Raw genomic sequence first — 18,163 nt, 5'->3', positions numbered from 1 at the left:
GAGGATTACATTAGATAGGGTAGAGCTGCAGTCTGGCTCTTGGCAGTAAACGGCAGCATACATGGCAAATTTCAAACGGCTGAAATCTGCAGCAGTGTCAAACAGTCCATCACCTCTTGAACCGAGTCCCAGTCCACTTCTCTGGGTGATAAAACTAGTGCCAGGTGCCAAATAAGAAACTATCCTGCCAACAGACGTGATAGAGACAAACATCCAAAGTTACATAGACTTCTTATCAAAAAGTTAATCTTCAGGTAGTCAGGGAAGAGGAATTGACGCCAAAGGGCCAAAATCCAGGCTAAACTGATGTCCCAAAAGGCAGAAAATTGTGTAGGCGGGACATCTTTGCAAACTATTTAGAACAAACTCAATGCATGGTAGTAGCTCATACTGCCTGCTGTACGGAATAACATAACAAACAGATAATTCATTTTTTGCATGTTGCACTGCAATTCAGCATAAACTTCCATGTTCACCAACAAGGATATTGCTATTGTTTCCTTCATTGTGATAGACATGGGCACTGTAGGTTATTTTTGTGTCTGTAGATATTCCCCAACTATTTACTCCTGTCCTCCTGAGTGATTGCTTAAAGCTATAGTGCCTGGGAATTATTAGTCTATATATTTTTAAAGATGTATGTCTTTAGTAAGGAATTAATAGTGCTACAGACCAGTTAGTAAGTATTGAGAGATGGACTAACGAACTGTTGGTTTTGATTTGTAGACGATCACTTAAATATATACTGTAATATCGGCAGGGTATTGGTTAATACCAACAGCCAGCACAGTTGTGTTAAGGTGTTTAAGTTTAGAAAGCTATAAAATCAGAGTTGTATGTGAGTGTTTTGACCACAGTTGCTCCCTCCTGCTGCTCTAATAGCACATTTAGAAAGCCCTTTGTGGACCATTTGTGATTTCGGATGACTTTGGAATAACTCTACTTGAGCCCTTAGCAATGTTGTTTTTTAAAACCTGGATGTTATGAACTATTACAGCGACTCTGGAGAGGGAGAATAGCACTTTGCTTTTTATTGTAGTACATTATTAAGTTTCCCAAACGAATAATCTTCCACATAAAGTTCTCTTCTTTGGTCAAATGTCAAAAACTTACAGAAAAGAGTTCAGCCTCCAAACTTTAAACCACATTCATACACTTTCGAAAGATTTCCACTATGGACCTTTATATGAGAGGAGCTTCGAGTCGTGTAAGTTTTGCTCGCTTCTAGTTGTGGGTTGATCAGTTCGATGAGAGAGCTGATGGTCAGAGCGGAGCTGCACTGTGCCTGACCTGCTGTTCTCCTCAGGAATGTGCTCTGTTTGTGTATTGATTGGCAGGGGGCTCCAACTAGAATGCATGATATAACTCCATTGTTCGGGATGTGTTCAGGGACAAAGCAAACAAAACAGGAACGCAGTCATTATTCAATAAAACAGAATGAGATGTATGAGAGAATATGAAAACCTGATATCCTCAAGATAAAAAGGCTGAAAAAATAAACAGAATGTTTAAAAGGACATGAAGTAATGATTGACTTTTATCGAACACACCCATTTTACAGTGGCCTGTGGCGGCCTGACATTAATAATAAAATACGATTTAGACACTTTTAACAAAGAGATTAAACAGTACAATGTAAAATGCTGTTAGAGGGCGACAGCTTTGTCATTTGATTTTTTTGCTTGACAACAAAATGTCTTATGAAATCAGTTGCTAACATCCTTTGCTGTTGAGCTGTTAGAAGTGTGGGTAGGTGGTGGTGGGTGGGGAGTTTTTGTTCCAAAATATTACAAGCAAGAATGTGAGGTTTCCAAACCGGAAACCCAAGCAACAGGCAAATTAGTTGATCAGTAAACACGATACATCATAAATTTTGTTTAAAACATACATTTGTTGCAGCTTTATAACATTCTTTTGTATTTTTCGGATTTTTTTTAATTTTTATTTCTGAAGCTTCCAGACATGTTTCTTATTTATTCTTATCCAAACGTTAACATTTTGGTTGAAGTTTGGATGTTTTAGTGTCAAATCGCTACATTTCCAAGCCCCTATAGAAGCTTTTTTCCAATGTGACTCAACATAGGTTACTGGGTGATGATGTTGCTACATATATATTATTATCCATAGCCAGTGTGTGTTACCAACAGCTGTTAGTATGCTCCCAGGTTGGAGGAGCAGAGTATCAGCACGGAAGCAAAGTAGTGCTTTGGAAAACATGTTTGTTCATGTCCAAGACTGAAGTCACAATAACTAACAGATCAGAAAGTCCCATTTTTCCCAAGGTAAAATTACTGTTTTGTGCCAATGAAGTCCAGTGGTTTTGCAGAGAGCAGTATGTACTGCTGTGGATGGGGGCCGCAGCAAAACCTATTATAGCCAGCTGAAAAACATACCATCTATAAGAAACCACAATATCAGCTGAAGTGCACGGTATATTTGAGAATATTTCACTGCTTTACCTTGCCATCAGACAGCTCTTTTCGATAGAGAACTGATCTTAGCTTTGTTCAAAGCCACCAGACTGCATTGACAAAAACAACAATTTCACCTTGCTGCCTCGTTCGGTTAGTTTGTTATTGTGTGACCTTGAGAGTGTCCAAAATAACATGGCATCCACAGCAGTACATTCTGTGCCGTCATTTACAAAAGTTGCCTCAGTTAGTGCTAGCATTAGCATCATTCATAATCTTATTGATTACCTTAAAGGCCGATTGGGCGCGTCCAAGCCAAAGACCCAGAAAGCAGATGGAGTCTGCCTTTAAATGTGAGCTGATTCAGTTCTTTTTTCTTCTCTTCTGATTTGTTCTCATGGGCTCTCCTTTTAATTGTCACCCTCTCATCTCCTCTTTCATCTCCAATTCCTGTCTTTCTTTCTCTTACCTCCTCTCTTCTTCTCTTGTCATTCAGCTCCTGCAAGGCGAGGAGAGCCTGCTGAACCTTATGATGGAGAACTCCATGCAGTCCACCTGGAAAACACCCCAGCTGGGCCGCAAACCGCGAGGGGGCAACAAGCCCCGTGCTCGTGGACAATCCACCACCCCCACACTGCCCCAGACGCTCCTGTCTGCAGCAGCCGCCTCCGCCGCCTGCAGCCCTTCCACTGCAAAGAGCCTCTCAGCAAGCGAGGTGGAGGAAAAGCCCATCAATGTTGGTCGGAAAGGGGAAAGGTCCAGGGGCACCTCCAAGGCCTTGCACCACCACTACCTTCATCACCACCAGACAAGGAGCTCTGACCTGCACAGGGATCCGCCCCCGCAGCCCCCTATCTCCAAAATGGATTCCTGTCACATCTCGGAGGACCGCGGCCCATGGGACAGCATCTACACAGGGAATGGTGTTGCATCCGGTTTCACTGCAAGCTCATCTCCACGTCCAGCCTCGAGCCCTGGCGCCACGCTGCCCGACACAGGGGCGATCGTTCGTGGCGGGGGTCCGCGGCTCCGTCTGTCCCGCCAGGGTAAATCCAGAGGTAGGGGCATCAGTGGAGGTGGAGGAATGGTAGGCCTGGAGTCTGTGGGCCTTGTAGGTAAGGACACGTCCCTGCTGGACGCTGCAGAGACTGACGGGTACTTCTCTGATGGCGAGCAGAGTGATTCGGACACACGTTCTGGCGGACGCAAACTTCACCTGCCTCAGTTGCATTCTGGGAACGAAGACCTGCTGAGAAGGAGCGTGCTGGCGTCCTAAAGAACTGAGACTCAAACCAACACACACACACACACACACACACACACACACGCATACACACAGTTATCCAAGAGTCCCGCTGGCTAATTGTTTCTCCATCTGTGCCCAATATACAGTCCACGAAACATGGCTGGATGGCTTTCTATGTCACATTTACCAATGGAAATCTTTTCAGCTCTCACCTGCTTTGTTTTTTGGGGGAATTTGAATGTAGCTGCTTGCCTGTCGTACCGTAAAGCTTCTCCACCGGATCGTAGGTTGTCGTCAGCTTACCACAAGATGCGATACATTCAACAAATAGGAAACAAACATTACCTTTAGTCTTTTTTGTTTTGTTTTATATTTCAGATTCATTTTGTTTCTGGGCGTTGAAGTACCCATTTCTGGCCTCATGTCTGTGGTATCTGCCAGACTTGGGAACAAACACTTCGGGGCATTATTATTATTATTATTCAAGCTGGTTTCAGGGTCTGCTTCGCTCTTGGTCTTTATGACCTGAGATGCATCCAATGAGTCCTTGTTTTCTTGAATATGTTCAGTGGAAAGACGATTTCACACCAGAGCTGGTCTGAATATGTACAGAGGGTGACATGGAATAACATGTATTCAGCCTTGAAAAGCACAACTAGCTAGTCATAAGAGCTGTAAAGTAAGCACTTGTGTGTATAATAGATGCTCATTCAGGGTTGGGTTCAATTCTCATGTTGACTATGTTGCAAAATGTACACTCAAGCCATTCTCATCATTACAGACAAAAAGACAGATTTCCAGCTTTTCCCATTTTTGAATAGCAAATAGATTGACCCCAACCCTGGTGTTCATTCAGATTGTCACACAGAGACACAAACACACAGACACACTGACACACATACTACTATAAGCAAATCCCTTTGCTCACATCACGGCCGTTGAAATATTTGATCTGACTTCTGTCAGCTGCTTTCAAACTCTCCCTAATTCTGAGTTCTTTTTTTTTAAAGAGAAAAATCATCATAAAAACTCTGTGCCTTCTGTCGCTTGCCCTGTGCCCCTGCCTTTCCTCAACCCCCCGTCCCCGCAAACCTTATCAATCAACCAAACAATCAGTAAGTAGATCAATCAGTCGTTTCTCAATCGGATTTGTAACAATCAAACCAAAAGGAAATCCCGTTGGATTGGGCTCCTTGTCACCTTAACAATTGTCTAGTGCCTGAAACAAGGATGTAAATGCAGCGTTTGCCATTAATCAACAAAGTATCTGCAACAGTTAGCAAAGCAGAGCCACACCGTACTATCAGTGCAAAGAGCTGCCTACTGGTCTGTGCCCCCCCCCCCTAACTAGATCACTGCAGTCCAGAGCCATCAATAAACAAGGTTTGACCAGGTTACACTGTGAGCACCATGCTGCCGCCACAATAGATACACATGGAGAAAAGACAAACACCACGACTCCCGTGCAAAACAAATTTTGTTAGATTCATTATTCAAGTAAAAATATTCCAAAACTATGGGGAAAAACAAACGAGTCCCTGTCACTACAGACTGTCATCATTACAGCTGCATATAATGCTTATTTTCATTATTGATTGATCTGTAGATTCATTTATAGATTTATCAATTAATCAGTTGGTCTATAAAATGTCAGACCAAAAGTAAAAAATGTCCAAGTTGATGTCTTTAGATCAATATGATATAAATCCTAGAAAGCAGGAAATCTCCATATTTAAGAAAATGAACAGCATTTTCTGCCATGTTTGTATGAAATTACTTAAAGGGTAAATACGTTTTCATAGTTAATTATAGTCTAATCGATTAGCTGACTAATCATTGCAACTCTAGACCTAATTTGGTGAATGGATGAGACAAATATGGAGAAAGAATAGAGGTTTCATAGTGTACAGTGCAGTTTTCAGTCAACAGGCACCAAGAGAAACAAGTTATTCACACCTTATATCGGCAGTGTGAATCAATGCAATTTAAGATATTGATGTATTTAGATGCATAACACTGATTTATTCAGCTAAGCACTGAGCGGGTTTGTGGCACCAACATGTCTCCCACTGAAGTTTGACATGGCCAAGCTCTTGTTCCTGATGGCTCTGCTGCACCTGCTCTCCTGTTAGATGAATGATGACAATGTAATAATCAGCTTCAGAGGCCTGCGCTCTTAAGTTCTTGAATTGAGTTGTTTGTAAATTTGTTTTAAAAAAAAAACTTTTTGTTGTTCTCTCAGAGAGTTGTATTTTGTACTTAAAGCAGTCCATGGTATTCTCAGGGGTTAAGAAAAACTTTAAAAAAAAAAGAATTAAAGGTTTAGAAATGTATCAAAAAAGCAACGCAAGACAGAAATGCATATATATACACATACATACATATATATATACATATTTTATATCGTATACAGTATATATATATATATATATAAAGTGATGTGTGTATGTCGAGAAAACCTTATTTGGCAAGCTTCACTGTTTGAACTCCTACACGACTACTACTGAGCATGCTCCTTCTCTCAGTATGACCATCAGCCCTGGGTTCAATAGGCTCAACCAATAATTCATGTTTATTTGAACTTGTTTGAGTGACCAGATGCGTGGGACCAGCCAGATAATATTAGTTCTGTGGTCAACTACAAGAAGGGACTTTCTTTCTTTTTTTCAGCTCTCTTGCAGCTAAGATCGCACCCATCTGGTTCCAATGGGTGACATTAAGCATCACAAGTGATTTTAAGGGCTGCTTGACCCAGGCCTGATGAACAGACACTTAAATAGAGGTGCAGGTCCAATCTACTTCCTATGTTTTTTTTTCTGTATGGACAGCTTCTAACGTGTCTTCTGAAGTGACCACGCCAAAGAACAGATCTGTGTATCAAGGCAGCATATTTACATCTTATCTACACAAATACACCTGTTCCGTCTCTGGTTTTCAAGATAAAGAATGTTAGATAAGGATGTCAAACAACTCTTCCAGCGCTGCCCAGGTCAGCTCGGTTTTATCTCAGCCTGGTTCGACCCAGCTTGATAGGGTTTGATCAGAAACGGCGTCAGCTCACACACGGCGCTGTTAATTCTACTACACCGCCACCACAAATAAACCCAGCCTGGATTCTCCCACAACGGGCTGGCGATGGTTCTTAAATGCAGACTCATGCATATTAACCCCCTTCAGAAAAAAAGCCAAATGCTGCTGAACTGAACATACAGCTCACACACACACACACTCACACACACACCCACACATACTAGAGCTGGTATAACAGGGTTATAATGTACAAGATGACTAGTTTTTTATGTATATGTGGTCCTGACTACATCAGGAAGTATGAGCTTACTCAGAGTGAAATGCCCCCTATCAGCAGGAGAGTATTATTACTGGCGACAGCGTAGCGTCTCTGTCTCCTTTGTCCTTCAGATGTAGCCATCGTAGAAGATCGTTAGTCCTCCACACTCATCTCTTTTTGAGGCTAGAAAAAAATCTTTTGAAAGAATTTTGTCTAAAACAGTTGCTGTATTTATAAAAAAAAAGGCATAGATACAGAACAGGTGGAGGATTTTGGACTGCTACGATGGCTACCGTTATTAGAACCCCCCATGGAAACTGACCACAACAACACACACGACAACAATAACCGCAACAAATCTTGTGTTTTGAAGCGAGGATGTGGTGACGTATGGTCATTACGGCCCACAAAATCCTCCACCGGGTGGTTGTTACCATTCATCGGTTGCTAAGACAGAAACATGTAATCTTGGTTTCAATATTCAATGTTCAGAGTAGACTGACTTTGTAGACAGTGGTATTAGACAAGGCCTCACATGTACGGCCTTGACATGTAGTAGCATATGCTAAGGCTGCACAGTGCTGACAGGGAAAAAAAAAATGTTTTTGGCTGAGTTTCCTCTACAGAAGTTGTGGAGGTGGTTAGGTGACTTAGACTTGTTGTTTCTAAAGATTCGCTCCTGTTTGTAAGTCAGATTTGAACCCAAGAACTCCGAAATACCTTGTAAGGCAAATTGCAGCTTTGATTTTTTTTTTATCCTACATACTGTGCAGCCTTGGCAACACAAACTGGTTATTATTCTATATTTACAGTGTGGCTTCAATGCCATCTCCTTCCGCTTCGTAGATACTGTAGACCGGAGTCTTTTGCAGGTTCTTTTTATCAATATCCAGTAAAATACAACTTCAAAAGCATCACTGTCCTCTGTGTGGTACGCTGGTGTGGGTGTTGGCTCGCAGCCCGAAATGTGCTCTGATGATCTTTGAATTTTGCAACCCTGTCAGGTCGGATATCCAAATTAGGTTTTCCATGTCTTTTCTTGGTTTAATCTGCAAAATCAGTCATGGTGTTTAAATTTTCAGCCTGAGTGAAGCATCAGTGTCGGTATCAGCGGAAGATCTGCTGGAATATTAGGTTATGTTCTTCTGTGCAAGCTGACCATTTAGAGTGCATGGTTAACACATTATGCATCATAGATAAATATAAAACTATAGTTTTCTAAATGGTGAGCTGGTGCATGAGTGAGGGCAGAACCCTCTTCCCTCCAGGAGTTGGCATGGATGCTACACCACAGAAATAAGCTGGTGGGCATTGTGCATGTAATGGCAGGTCAGAAACACACCTACACAGAGTGATGCACTCCACCTAGCCTTCTGCTGAAAAGCTGGTTAAAGGCCAGCACTGATTGCTGCAGGCAATTGGAACCTCGCCTGTGATTCACACAGCTTGTTGTCTACTGTACCGACACCATTGTAAAACTCTTTGGAAAGACATCACTGCACTAGCAGGGCTGGGTTCCTCAGAACTTCCTCAGCTGAGCAAAGATCATGTTTAAAGCTTTTCATTAGTTGGGACCATCCACTAACAAAACGCTGGTGAAACTAGGGATGCACTGATTCATTGTTCGACCACTGGTATCGATACTCGCCTTGTTGACTGCCATCGCTGTTTTGGCAAATTGAATGACATTCACTGATGGCAGTGGAATCAGTTTTGCGCTGGATATTTGCGGTCCAACTTGACCAACAGCAGTTAGCATATGCTGCTCGTGCAGCCGCATGGCAAGGGGTTCCATGTTAACAAATAAAAGTGAAAGAAAATGTCTGCATATGCGTATTATGTAACATTTCCACTAGAGCCAGCGACAAAGGGCATCTCAACGCTTTCTACTCATTTCTTATGGAGAGCAGAAGCAGTTAAGCAGTGCATGGTGGAAGTGTCCTGGCGAGTTTGGAGGGGCATTGCGGATTTATGCAGATTGAATAAAAGAGGCTATCATGTTGTTTCCTGCTTGAAATGGAGAGTAGGTACCTGGTACCACACAACTAGCAGCCCATTTGTCTAATCAGGTGCTTTACCCGATTGGGTACGTCTCTTACTTTATTTAATGGGTACGACCATCAAGCAGCCAGCTGAGTGGAGCAGTGCATCCCCTGGTGTCCTCCTTGTCTCAGAGACATCTCAGCGACAATACGTAATTTGTATTCCGTATGAAAAACACCATTGATAAAAAAATACCCCAAATTATGTTTTTAATCGCTTTTACATTTAATTTATATATTTTTTTTCTTTTATGTTTTTGGTGGGCTATGCAAGTACAGATTGAGTAGGTAATTGTATAGCAGCTAAATGGGCTTTGAACCTGTTATTTTTCAAAAAAAAAAATTTTATATGAAAGAAAGTCATATTGAGGGTTGTTTAATACATTTGTATGAATTAATTGTTCATTGTGCTCATTCAAAGATAATATAATGTAATGAAATGCTGAATAACTTTGAAAAAGTTCAGTTATTTTTTATAATGAAGATTTTTTTGTGTCCCTCGCACAAAGGGGGGGAATAAATAGCACCAAAAACAAAAACATTGGCATCGGTTATTGGCCAATTTGTCATTTTAAACATCAGTATCGGTGCATCCCTAGTACAACCAACAACAAAACCACCTGTTTCTGGAAAATGGTAGGAAAGCTCTTAAATTCTAAATGTTGCATCTACTGAATGGAAAATGTAATTTCAACAATTTTTACACAAAAACTGATCGTGGCCCTGAGGTGGTTTTGAGGAGCCAGAAGGGCACCCAGATGCTGTTCATAGGATGTTTTTCCTTCTCTGTGGTTGCTCCTTCATCCAATAAGAAAGTGGTTTGGGGCTGTCCTCAGGTCAGTAAAGCCAGGATTGACAAGTGCTTTAGATTCTTTAGTGGTGATAAATTTCATGCGATGCCTCAGCGCATTGTTTCTCCACATAGTGAGCATTCTGGTCTTTAAAATGGATCAAACTGACAAGAGACTGTCACTGTTAATTAATTTGGAAATGCAGACTAACCCATTGTCCGCTTAGTGCTTCCTGTTTCTGATACAATTGTCCAGTCCTTGCTTTATTGTCCTACGCCAGCCTTACAAACCACACACCCACCTACCTACTACTGGGGTTTATACACATTTACAATAATGTATAATACTGTTCAACTACTACTACTAGAGACATTTTCATTTTCCGTGTTTTGAAAAAGCCTTTGGAAGCTGTTTTTTTTTTTTTCCTTTTGTAACGCTTTAGCTGGCCGCCGTGGCTCGTATCAAATTAGAAAGCTGACTCATTATCTGCTTACTCTGTTTTTACTGGCGCTTTGCTCTCCTCTCTGTTACAGCAAAGTTATGGCTTCAAGGTCTCAACATCCACAACCCAGACACACTGCACAGATTGGAGGTTTAGTCATACAGACTGAGCTGCTGTGGAGGCAGAAACAAGCTCAATTGTCAAGTTAAGCCTTGAATTGGTGGAGTCAAAGATTTGAATCAGATGGACTTTTCTCATTCATTCATGATATTGCAGGGCAGCTAATAAGCATACCAGGATCAATACAGACAAGAACAGTCGCTTTGAACATGGGAGGTCAGTAAGGCGAACTGACTAAACTAGGTCCATTACCATATATGAGAAATATGGGAGAGAAAGCTATTACTGGGCTATGTCTACTTACAACCCTGATTCCAAAAAAGTTGGGACACTGTGTAAAGTGTAAATTAGCTGCAAAAAAAACCAAAAGGTTGTCAGATTGAATATAATGTCTAATATATGTCACAAAGTATTAGCAAATGATCAAATTCTGTTTTAGACAAAGCAAACGTTTTCGGGATTGGGGTAGAATGACAAATTCAAATCAATTGTCATTGTCAGAACATGAATTTGCAACCATTTTGATGATGAAATAAGCATTTCAGACGGGGGGGTAGTTTCTGATTTCAGCTTCTCAAATGTGAGACTTTAATGCAGCTCTTTGTCATACACAATAGTAATCAGGGGGCTTTTATGCCCTTATTGTACAACAATGGTGGGGACAATAGTTACTATTGCATGTGGTAGAATGCCTTTTAAATACGACTTATTGGTTCAAGATGGTGATTAATTATGCATTCTAATTTGGGTTGATTTCACATTCTTTAAAAAACAGCCAAATGCACCATTTTTTTTATTATTGCCTCCAAAATATTTTAAATGCCAAGACATTTGTGTGTTTGAGTGTTCCTTGTTGTTGTTATTATTATTTTGATTAGTTCTTTGGTTAAAGAAATGTCGAAAAAATAGTGAAAATGGAAAAACAGTTTCGAGAGCCCACAGAAGCTCCTTCAAACAACTTGTTTTGTTCAACCAAGAGTTCAAAAGATACTCACTTTAGATTCATGCAAAGCACCGAAAACAGCACATTTTTACATTTTAGAGGCTGGAACCAGTGAATACTTTCCTTTTTTTGTTTGGATAAACAACTGTAATGATGAATTTTCTTTTTTTCATATTACAGAAGCAATTCCTAAACTAATGGCTGTGTCTTATCCTATCTCAGAACTCCTATCTTCTCTTAAGAAATCCTAACTATAACAGTAAATTTGATTCTCCAGTCAACCGTCCTGCCATGCTGTCATGTCATACAAGTTTAGTATGCACATGAGACTGCCTGTATCTTTGGTTAGAATGTACCTGTAGGTTACTCAAGATGGACAAGCCATAATATCAGCGGTTACCCAATCGTTCCCATGATCCCGCTCTCCTTAAATGTAATAGCTTTTCTCCTTGTGGAAATGTATATTTTGCGACTCCTAAGTACAGATAGCTTGGGTGACCTCTTTGAGGTTGTTACACTGTCCGAAGTGCATTTGTGATCTTTACAAGCACTAGCAGAGCCCCATGTCTTCTTGTAGGCTTCTCCACAGCTGGACATAGCACACAGTATCAAGATAAATAAAATAATAAGAAAGAAATTCTTAAACTTATCTTACGGTTTGAGTAGGCTTTCAATCATCACATTTCGGTGTTTTTCCCCATCTCTATTATCATTGCCATACAGACCTAACAACATTGCTGCAATTTTGGCAGTTATTTGGAATTTGGGTCAGTCTATGCCATCCTTACTTAAGATTTAACCGTTACAGAACCGTTCTGGAGATTTCCCAAGTAGGAGTCCTAAGATAAGAGGTTTTCTTTCTAAGTGCAGTCAGGAAACATGTTTCTGTAATATTAAAAAAACCTATATGTCATCCTAGATTGAGCTAAGATAGGATTTCAGACTTAGTTTTTTGTAATGATGCTCCAAATGTGTGTTTTCACGTTAAAGATGCCTGACACGTCCTAATAGCTTCTCTCCTGTATTTCACTCTTTGCCTTTTCAGTGGGCTTCAGTCCAACATCACTTAGCCACAAACAGACTTTGGCTCCACCCACTAAGGTTCAACACAATGTCTGCCTCCAGAGCAGCTCCGAGAAATGTCTTTTCTAACTAAAGCTCCATTCTGCACAAACTGCGCACCTTACTCTGTCTCCGCCATCCAACATCTTCCTCACGTTTCCTCCTCCCACCACCAGCAAAGCCCCCTAAAAACACCCCTCCTGTCATGTCCTCCTCCTGCCCACAACTCCTCCTCTCTTCTCCTCTCCTCTCCTCTCCTCTCCTCTCCTCTCCTCTCCTCTCCTCTCCTCTCCTCTCCTCTCCTCTCCTCTCCTCTCCTCTCCTCTCCTCTCCTGTCCTGTCCTGTCCGGTGATCAGCCTCTGTGGCCGGCACGTGGCTCTTTTCTAATCGCTTTTGAGGCATGGACGATCAAAAAAAGAAAAAAATGTAAAAGAAGAAAAAGGGTGTCTGTAGCTTTAAGGACAAATAATGACAGGCACGTGTTGTGGAAGTACGTGTGAGGAGAGGAAAACGTTGCACTCTGCTTTGCTCTGGCCTGGAGAAAGAAGGAGAGAGAGAGAGAGAGAGAGCAAGGGAAAGGGAGAGATGGATAGACAGAAAGAGAGGAGAGGAGGGAGACATTTACTGAACCGGAGCCAGAGAAGCAGACAGAGAAAGAGAACAACTTGTTCTTTCCCCTGCGTTCTGTTTGCAGCCTGTCCACACAGTCAAGTTAACAAGCAGCTAATATAAACAACACCAGGCCCTTCCCTTCTTCTTGCCCTCCTGCCTCTTCATCTCTGTCTCTCTCCTTTTCCCTCTGTTCTTTCTCTGTTCTGTCTCTCTCTCTCTACATACAGCCAGGTCTCCATTCAAGTATTTCCTTTACAAACTGTAACAATTGAATCAGGAAAGCAGAACGGAAACCGATGAAATTTCCCATTAAATGCCATGACCGGACTGGAAAACAATTCAGTTTTGTATTCTGATATCGACTGTGACTTTCAATTTCAATTACCCTCTTATTTGTGGGTAGTTAATGCATTTTGTTATAATGTAATTTTAGCCAACATCACCCAACAAAGATAATACGTTTTACAAAGATAAGGCTGGTGATATTCCTTAATTTACGGTCAACAAATCTCATGTAAAGAACAAAACCAACAAAAGTAGGACCAAGTTTTGTCAAAATCCTGAAATACCTTACTCCTCTGTTCCATAGACCTCCACTCTTGTCCAAAAACTATTAAAACACATCAGTGAGACACAACGCTGTCACTATTTGACGTTCCTTCATTACCATGATCACACAATGTAGTTTAAATGCAGAAAATGACATTTTCTGCCGCTCAGGGTCTCTCAATCAAAACAGTTTTAAAGGACTGAGTTAAGTGTTGTCATGTAGTACCATGGAATCATGGGAGTTGTTATATTTACCACCATTGTCATCATTGCAGTAAGCCTCTCCCAGCAAGGGTTCATTGATTAGGAGATTTTTACCGGGAGCCGAATTATGTGTAGAGGTCTCCTCTGCCTTATCTGCAGAGGGGCTGCAAACTGAGCCGCAGCTAACGTTTGCTCATCTTAAGATCTAGACATCCGATGACTAAAGTCCATTCGCTGAAAGCATATAGTTAAGACAAGCAGGATCTAAAAGCTGCATCATAAAAATGTTGCTTAAAACTGGCTATAGAAGCAGTAGTTGGAAACATTCGGGTTAGTGCAAGTACACAACTCAACAAAATGTATGTCTAGTTGTTTTTAGACATTTTAATGCATAAAAGTAACATATTCTACCATTACCTTAATCCCAGATATAGTATGCTGCTAGTGCACCAAATGTGTATTAATCCACAGCTGAAAATAGTCCCCTACAAATGCACTAATTACTCTTTTTTGAGTAAGGCTTATTAAAAACTACAGTACCCAGCTGTTTTAGAAAACAAAGTACTAAACTATATATTTGTGAGCTCTTTTTAAATGTTTCCGTATTCAGTAGAAACAGACATGCTTTGGATAAGTGCTGGGCACTCTATTGATGCAATTCAAATGTTTGTTTTTTCAGATGATTACTGTGATGTGAATAGTTACACCTCATGCACACCTGACACAGTTTACGCGACTGTCGTGACGTGGCTTGCTGGTTCTGACTAACTTGTAGGGTAGTGATGAGTGTTGTTGGTTTTGGACTTTTCAACTGAATATAATGTGTTGACAAAAAGATATAAACCACCATCTTTATTCTTTTAATGTCACTACCAGCCAGGTAAACATTTTTAATACTAGCTTTTCTATGAATTTCAATACAACTTATCTGTCCGTAATCACCCTTTATAATTATTTAGACATTTGGCCAACATTCATCAACAGTTAATACCAGTAATTCATTCCTTCTTTTTGGCAATTTAACTTGGATGAAAACATGTCTTTTATGGTTCCTCCCTCACAATCTCAACAATTTATGCAGCCTCCCTTTACATCTGGTTTTACTGTTGGGCTCCTGGAAGGTTCATGTTCTGCTCACACATATATCACTGCAGACAAATTTGGGGTGTTATTGCAACCAAGACACGCTGAAGAGCCATTTGGCTAAAGTCTCCTACTGCTAAATTTAAGTTCAGCTCACCAAAACATTGGTGGGAATCTGATTTATGGGGACAAGAGTGATTTTAGCGCAGGCATGGGAGACACTTGACTTCCAGGTGTAAATGTAATCTGGATAAATCACATGTAGACCCAATCTGGATTTAAGATGCTTGATTTGTTAAGAGGCCCTCTGTACTGTATTTCTGTCTCTGCTCTTTCTACTGCTCGTAATTTCACCGCTATGTCTATCTCTGCTTTATTTTTCTTTCTCCTGATTTCTTTGATTTTGTTATCTGACTTTCTTCTCTTTCACACACACAAATGTTTATCTTCTTCCTCTGAGGCAAATATGTATTTATTTGCCTCCGCTGCCTGATCTTTGATACATGCAGGGAAGGAAAATGTGTTTTGATTACATAAATTAGGGAAAGTGCAGTCCCTCTGTATGCGTGTTATTTTGATAATGCAGTCTGTGTGCTTGTTTTGTGTGTGTGCATGGTGAGAAGGATACCAAATGGACTTAAAACTGTCCAACAGGTCAGCTGTTCTCCCCATGAGAACATCTAGTCTCCCTTTGTTCTCACCTACTTTTCTTCCTCATCTGGAGAGAACTGAACTGAACTCTCTCCCTATTAGGCTACATCCACACTAAACTGGCTAAATTTTAACCTTTTAGGCTATAATTTTCTGCCAAACCTGAACAGGAGGATAACAACAAAAAATGTAAGTAATGTACAAAAAATGTAACAAAAGTACTTCACAGTCTGGTCACTCTGCTAGTTAATGTGTCCCTTCCTCTCTGTGACCACCTATTCTGGGCTTAATGCAGCTAAATTCTCAGCTAAATTGCTCTCATTTAACACAAACTCAGTTGCAAGTTTCTTAATAAGCACAATAGCTGCGACCGTATACGCGCATGCATCCCCGTTTGCAGTGACCCTTAAAAGGATAAAAACAAAAGGCTTTTTTTTTTTTTTTTTAAACAAATACTTCATTATAATTAAAACTTGAAACCGTTTTTATGGAAGAAGGGAAGTAGGGAATTCCCCCATTTATAAATAAAGTAAATAAGACATTACTTTCATATAAGCAAACATACACAGTATGGTTACCGGTATAACGCTACAACCCTAATGACATCATTACACTATGCGATACGTCCTTGTGTTCAATATGATTCAATCTGAAGTCTAAATAATCCATATTATAGGCAGCTGAAAGTCACATACAGTCATACAAAAAGTTATTAGACCACCCTTGTTTTCTTCATTGCATTTGTTCATTTTAATGCCTGGTACAACTTGTTTGGACAAATATAACAATAACAACAGAAATAGCTCATAAGAGTTTAATTCAAGAGCTATTTTTGGTATCATTATATTTGTCCAAAAAAATGTACCTTTAGTTGTACCAGGTATTAAAATGAACAAGAAATTGAAGAAAACAATGGTCTAATAATTTTGTTTAATAAACAATAATTGTTTAATATTAATAATTTTGTCTAATAATTCCATGACTGTACGTTTGCACATAAAGCTTGATGACATCATGTTTATTGTGCGGTCACATGTGTTCACATCAGAAACAAGTGATCACAGAGAGGGTTAGAGGCAACAGAAAGTCCTAACTGCCACTCAACCCCTGTCCTCAGTTACGTCATGGTTTTCTTAAAGTTACATTTTTATCATCTACAGTATGAAGCCAGGCTGGCATGCATCGACTCTGGTGACAGCTGTCAAAAAGCTTCATTTTTTGATTTTGAAAATGCCAGCTTAATGTGGATAAAGAGCCAAAACAGACAGAGATAGTGTGGTTGAACATTTCTGTCATTTATAGTAAGTCTTTAACTGTCCTGCTTGTGTTTGCCTGTTTTTGTCTCACTCTCAGCTCCACTTCAATTCTTTCTCTACTTTTACTTACTTTCTCCTCCCCTTCTTTTCTAAGCATCCCAACTCTCTGCAGAGCAGGCAGTTTCTGACTCTCATTAATAACAAAAAAAAAAATCTTGCTCTCCTCTCCTGACCTGTGATGCACAAAGCTTTCTCCCTCAGGTTTAAAACAATATAAAACAAGAATTCAGTGGAGTTTTTTGGGTGCAGCAACTTCTCCTCAGCACTTATGAATATTCAGTTTTTACGTAAACGTTAGTTATTTTTAGCACACAATACATCCTCATTTGTTGACATGAGGTCAGTGGATTATGGTATTGTTTGAACAATTTCTCTCCCTTCTCTCTGCTCTCTCGTGACATTTTTTAAATATTATTGGGTATCATTCTGCAACATGAGATTGTTTTGCATCATATTATTCATATTTAGGCACTATCTGAATACCAATCAGCATAATCCAATCAAAGCAAAGCTGGACACAGGCTTTTTCTCCTCCTCCTGTCTTATTTGTCCTTATACAGGTGTTAAAATCTCTGCTGTAGTGTCCAGTTTCTCCTCCACTCTGCATCGGTTCTTCAATACAATAATATGAATGTTGCAGGAGTTTATCCTTCTGTATTCTTTGTTTCAAAGAATGTTGTGCCATTTGTTAATAGCAAAGAGAACTATTGAACATATATGAAAAAGAAGAGCTATTTTAAATTATTTTTTGGCTTTTTTTGCTATATTTATTTTCTTGTATTAGAATCTTCTTTGTAGGAGGGAAAAATCAAAAAATGTATTTTTCATTAGTGCGAAAAACCTATTTTCTTCCTTTTTGTACAATTTCGATGTTTTAAGCGAGACTTTGAAAAGCAATATGATGATGATGACGATGTTTCCTGTGACTGTATCTGCATGCTGTTTGTGTTGCCTTACTGATGGCTGCATCCCACTATAACCCACCCTCCCTCTCCACCTCACCTCCAACCTGTCTGGCCCCTCCCTCCCCCAACTCTATCCCGCCCCCCTCAACTCCCACCCTCATCTGATGGAGTCCCAGTACCATCTGATCCAGTCCAGACCAATCCAGTCCAGTCCAGTGCAGTCAATAAAGCAGTGCTTTCTGTGTACACGAAGCTCTCTGTCCCTCTGTTCAGCACACAAACTGAGCCCTCAATGATCTTTTTTTACTGATATAGAAAGACAGAAAGGCCTAGTCCACACATACACTGGAAAACATTTTTTAAGTAGCCTCGAAAACAAACTTTTTTCATTATCAATTAATCATCACATTGTTTCTCGATTAATTAAATTGTCATGTACAGGTGCATCTCAATAAATTAGAATATCAAAGAAAGTTTATTTATGTCAGTAATTAAA

General features: G+C 40.2%; 1 protein-coding gene across 1 annotated transcript in view; it reads left to right on the top strand.

Annotated features, from left to right (window-relative positions):
- jade2 (jade family PHD finger 2) overlaps positions 1 to 16,941 on the top strand; it is a 212,607-nt gene extending 195,666 nt beyond the window's left edge. The window contains exon 14 of the mRNA XM_059351498.1: positions 2,908 to 16,941. Coding sequence (XP_059207481.1) covers positions 2,908 to 3,687 — 780 coding nt within the window. The 3' untranslated portion in view covers positions 3,688 to 16,941. The remainder of the gene's footprint in view (positions 1 to 2,907) is intronic.
- The last annotated feature ends 1,222 nt before the right edge of the window (positions 16,942 to 18,163 follow it).

The sequence above is a fragment of the Centropristis striata genome, chromosome 15 (assembly GCF_030273125.1).
Source record: "Centropristis striata isolate RG_2023a ecotype Rhode Island chromosome 15, C.striata_1.0, whole genome shotgun sequence".
Classification (NCBI taxonomy): Eukaryota; Metazoa; Chordata; class Actinopteri; order Perciformes; family Serranidae; genus Centropristis; species Centropristis striata.
This window is presented reverse-complemented; position numbering and strand designations above follow the sequence as displayed.